Source organism: Alligator sinensis, unplaced genomic scaffold (genome assembly GCF_000455745.1).
Source record: "Alligator sinensis unplaced genomic scaffold, ASM45574v1 scaffold1765_1, whole genome shotgun sequence".
Lineage (NCBI taxonomy): Eukaryota > Metazoa > Chordata > Crocodylia > Alligatoridae > Alligator > Alligator sinensis.
The window spans coordinates 50,093-55,413 of record NW_005843468.1 but is presented as its reverse complement, the minus strand read 5'-3'; the positions used below and the strand labels follow the sequence as shown (position 1 = coordinate 55,413).

Genomic DNA, 5,321 nt, shown 5'->3' with positions numbered 1-5,321 from the left:
TCCCGGGGCCGCGGGGCCGGGGCCAGGGCCAGCCCGCGGCAGGATCCGCCCCTGCACACCGACCCGGTGCCCTGCGCGGGGGGCAGGGAGGATGGCAGAGCCCGGGCACCTGGAGGCTGGAGCACGAGAAAGCCCCTGGCCTGGGGGTCAGGCGGGACAAGGGCAAAGACCCGGCTGCTTTTTGCAGAGCTGATGCCGGTGCAGAGATGATACCTTTCCTTCGCCCAACGACGAAATTGCAAAAGTATCTTTTTCTCCAAGCTTTCCGGCTCCAACGCCCTTCATCATCAGGCTCAGTCCACACACACACAGCGTGACTGCGCAGTAACTAATCGGGCGTTGATTTGATACTTGCAGGACACGGGGATCACATTTACACACGAGTCAGTGGAAGTTGCCATATTTACCGTGCAGTAATGGTGTGCATGTGTAGACACGCACCCATACAGCACGGTCATTTTGGTTGCTGTGCAGTAAGTGTGCACGTGTAGATGCGCCCAGGGTATTAGAAATAGCAACACGATTTGAAGCCAGCATTGAGCCCTAGCACGGAGGGGATATGTCGGGACCTATCCACAGTAGTGAAGAGAGAGGAACACACACACGGAACAAACTGTAATAGCACAGATACGATCGATTGCAGACTACCAGGATGCTTGAGGCAGCATAGATTTAGGACATGGTCGGGAGTCACGTGGAGGTCTGGGCTGGCCACAAAAGAAGGAAATATCTCTATCTGGAATAGGACAAGTCTTGGCTGACTGCAGCGAGACCTGGAAATAACCTGCATATAACCATTTCATTTTGCTGTGTTTCATCTGTCAGTAAATCAATGCATCCTGTACGGTCTGAGGTCTCACTCATGGCTGCGGCCCAGCTACCTCCAGCCTACCTGCAGCGCAGGTGTAACAGTGATGTGGGAGGACCGGCTGAGGGAACTGGGCTGATTGAGTCTGGAGAAGAGAAGACTGAGGGGGATTGAATAGCAGCTTCACCTCCCTGCAGGGGGGCTGCAAAGAGGATGGAGCTGGGCTGTTCTCAGCGGGGGCAGATGGCAGGACAAGGAGCAAAGCCTTGTCTGGGATGATGTAGCTTGGAGTAGAGGCTTGGACTAGATGCGACCTCCTGAGCTCCCTCCCAACCCTTATTTTGCATCAGCTCATGACATGCCGGCTCATTATCATCTCCCCGTTCCTGCTGGTATCTCCTGTTCTGCAGGCGTGAGCCGCCCTCTCTCCTTTTTAACGCTCTTGATATTCCACCCTCCAAACTACCCTTCCTGCTGGAGGCGCCTGTCCCAGCCCTCCCTGCTCGTCTCTCTGCCAGCCCCGTAGACTCTAGCCAACAAGCTCCAGTCGGGAGAAGCCATGACTCGCTTGGCGCGTTTGCAGTCGTTAATGCATCGTAGTTACTGCACTTAAGCTTAGTACTTGGAGAACCGAGTTCGAGGTCAACGGGCAGTAACTCACACTACTGCGCAGTAGTGCTGGCACACGGGTTTACAGTGAAGTAGCCTAATACTACTGCACAGTGGCAGATTAGTGTGGTATTTGTCCCGCACGTTCCTGCACAGTGTTATGAGGCTACTCCGCAGTTCGCGTCTCATGTAGATGCACCCACAGTGAAGTATTAGGGGCCTTATCAAGAAAGCTAGATTTTGCCTCACGGATTTGAGTAAGAGATGTACGTGGAGCTGTAGACTACAGGGCTAATCACACCAGATCTTGTGACTCTTTCGACTTTTTTTTTTTTTTTTCTTAAACGTAATATTTTAGCAAATAAGTGCGTGTGCCAATAAAGTTCGACTTGTTTTTTGCTTTGGTCTCCAATGCCGAGCCCCTGATCTGTTAGGAAAGCTTCTGGGTGCTCTCTGACAGGAGAAAACCGTGCCTCCTGTTCTGTGCACCCCACTTCTTGAAATCCCAGATCTGCCCAGCGTGCCAGACCTCTGCAGGGCCCGGTGCCGGCTCCATGCGTTTCCTGCTGCTTTGATCTGAGGCACGCGGGTCCCGTGGGAGTGTCCCCCACCCTCCTCTGTGCTGCCTCTCTGGGTTCAGGCAGGTCCCTGGGCTCCGTTGTCTGCTACTTGGCTCCTGCAGCTCGGGTGAGATGCAGAACGATTGCAAGCGTATTTGGTGGGAAAAGCTCCAAAAAGGTCATTGTCTCTTAGGCCAGGGGCAGGGCGCTAGCGAGGCTCTCTAGCCATTGGCCCGGCTCAGCGAAAACACCCAGACAGCAGTAACGGCACAGGACGTGCAACCCACACTACCAGCGCCCCCGCTTTCGGAGTCGGGGTGCCCCTCGCTACAGCTTGCCTCTTGTTATCCCTGCTTTCCAAGCCATGTCTTTGTCCTTCTCCATTTGTACAGCTACTGGGTTGTTTTCTCCCCCTGTTCTCTCTGATCAGTGCTTTTGCAAACTGCCTTTTTTGTTAGGTCATTCAGCCATCAGGGAAGCCTGCTCCTGCCAAGGTCCTTTGCGGTAGGTCTGGAGGGTTCAAGGACAGGCTGGGCCGTCACCGGACGTGGGGTAAACTAGGTGTTGCAATGCCTGTGCTCTGCTATGGGGTTGTCCCAGCTGCTGGGTTGTGCTGGTTGCACCCTCCTCTTCCTCTCTGCTCCATGCATCATGGAGATATCTGCTCAATATCTTCATCAACAATGTGGAAGGAAGGTGGGGTGGAGCGCACCCACAGCAAGTTTGCAGATGACCCCAAGCTGGGGGGAGTAGTAGATACGCTGGAGGGAAGGGCTGAGATTCAGAGTGACCTGGACAGATTGGAGGGTTGGCCAAAAGAAATCTCCTGAGGTTCAACAAGGACAAGTGCAAAGTGCTGCACTGAGGAGGGAGCGATCCCCTGCACTGGGGCAGGCTGGGGGGGTGACGGGCTGGGCAGCAGCTCTGCAGGAAAGGTCCTGGGGGGACGGGGGACAAGAAGCTGGACAGGAGCCAGCAGTGTGTCCTTGTGCCAGGAAGGCAACCGGCATCCTGGGCTGCATGGGTAGGAGCGGTGCCAGCAGATCAAGGGCAGTGATTCTTCCCCTCTGTTCAGCACTGGGGAGGCCACATCTGGAGTCCTGTGTCCAGCTGTGGGCCCCACGACAGAAAGGATGTGGACACATTGGAGACAGTCCAGTGGAGGGCGATGAAAATGGTGGTGGGCTGGGGGACAGGACTGGTGAGGGGAGGCTGAGGGACCTGGGCTGATTTAGTTGCAGAAGAGAAGACTGAGGGGGATTGAATAGCAGCCGTCACCTCCCTGCAGGGGGGCTGCAAAGAGGTTGGAGCCGGGCTGTTCTCACTGGGGGCAGATGACAGGACAAGGAGCAGCAAGGGAAGTTGAGGTTGGATATTAGGAAAAAAAATCTTACTAGAGGGTAGTAAAGCACTAGAGCAGGTTCCCCAGAGAGGTGGTGCAGTCTCCATCCTTGGAGGTGTTTAAGACCCGGGTAGACCAAGCCCTGGCTGGGATGATGTAGCTGGGGCTGGTCCTGCTTGGAGCAGGGGTTGGACTAGATGTGACCTCCCGAGGTCCCTTCTCACCCTCGTTTTATGAGTCCGTGACTCTGGACGGCTGCTTGCACTCCTGAACTGCCTCTTTCTGTGCTTCTCAAGCAGTGTGGCCCGACCAGGCCCTCTCAAGTTCAGGGCTGCTCGTAGGTGCTCTGGAAAAGGAGGTGATGAGCTGTCGTGAAGCACAGGAAGGTTGGAAGAGGCTGTGCCTGCAGCCATGGTATGTTGGCATGGATCTGAGGCTCGTGTGTGAGCTTTTCCAGCCCCAAGACTGTGCCCAGGGAATGGACACGCGGTGTACCAGGGGAGGCACCTCCTCCGGCAGCACAGAACACAGGAAATCTTGGCAAGGGCTGAAATCCAGAGGGAGAAGATCTCACCTGCAATAGGCCCGGCCTTGCTTGTGAAACCAAGAGGGAGGGTTGGCATGCGGCCAGCGCTGCATCTAATCTGTCCAGGAAGAATAAAGCAGGAGAAAGGGCCCCGGGAGCGGGGCACCTTCCAAAGACCTGCGCCCAGCCGACTCCGGCTCCAGAACGGCTGTGGGTCAATATGCAGGTAATGGCACTGGAAGCTTTGGGTGTCTCCGAACCCAAGCAGGAGGCAGCAGCGTTACCCCCTTGGCCCATCCAGAAGCAGGGAAGGGAGAGCTGTGTTGTCCTGCAGACGTCTGCTGAGCTGAGCTGAGCTGGGGGCACCTGCGGGAAGGGAAACTTTGGGTTTCAAGAGCCCCAGACAGGGAATATTTACCAAGAGACACCTCTGCATGACCCAAGCAGGGCAGCCACGAGGAGACGCTCAGGCCGGGGGACCCTGCAGCACGGGAGGGTGCAAGGAGAGGCTGGAAGGGTGCTGTGCAGGAGGGTCGAGGAGCAGCGATGGGTTTGCACGGGGCCAATCCTGCCTTAGGACTGGATGCGACAGCACAGCACACTGCAGGCCCTGTGGCTCTAGGATCCTATGATTGTTTAGGTGAACAAGGTCTCTGCTTCTCTCCCACTTCCCTCTGCCTCCTGGAAGAGAGCACCAGAGATGGGTTGCCCAAAGTACAAGGAGCAGAGAGGATCCGGGCTGGTGGAGATGCACCTGATACGACTTCCAGGGAGGTTTGAAGGGAGGAGGAACAAGGACTGGACAAGTCGGCAGTGCAGAAACCAGATCAGGGCAACAGGGTCCGGGGCAGGGGGCTCTGCGGTGACCAGGGGTTGGGTTTTTGGGGTGATCCTTGGAATCCCCTGGGTTTCTCCAGCAGTTTGGCGGATGGCAGCAGTACCACCATAGAAATCATTGAGCTGCTGGGCTGGGAGGGACCAGGACCTGCAGAGACTGCAGAAACGGCCCGTGGGCACTGAGAAGAGAGTCAACAAGGTGAAGTGCAACGTCCTGCACATGGGGCACAAGAAGTATCAGAGCTGCCATTTCCTGGGGGACACCCCAGGCCCGTCCTGCCCCATCTCCCATGTCCTGGGGCAGAGAGCGGAGCCGGAGGGCAAGCGCCCGGGTCGGAGGAGGGTTTTCCTCTGTTCCTCCAGCACGGAGGGTCCCGGCAGGGCTGGTGCTGGAGATGAGGGTGGCGAAGCCTTGAAACAGGCACTTAGAGACGCTGTGGAGTCTCCATCACTGGAAACGTCGAAGAGCAGGAGCGCTGGCCCAGCTGTTCCCAGCCCCCAGTCTGTGCCGGGGACAGTGACCTCGTGCATCCGCAGCGCTTCGCGGTCCTTCCTCCACTCCCCGCCGTGTTTCTTTCAGCCTCGTGTGCTGCCAACCTGGAGCGAAGCCAACGCAGGAGGCCGAGACCGGCCGGGGCT

The 5,321-nt window shown here is 56.9% G+C and overlaps 1 protein-coding gene across 1 annotated transcript in view; it reads right to left on the bottom strand.

Annotated features, from left to right (window-relative positions):
• The window catches only part of LOC102377709 (sterol 26-hydroxylase, mitochondrial), a 10,815-nt gene extending 10,357 nt beyond the window's left edge, over nt 1-458 (bottom strand). Inside the window, exon 1 of the mRNA XM_025195321.1 lies at nt 408-458. Within this exon, the coding sequence (XP_025051106.1) occupies nt 408-458 (51 nt within the window). The remainder of the gene's footprint in view (nt 1-407) is intronic.
• Nucleotides 459-5,321: the final 4,863 nt, after the last annotated feature.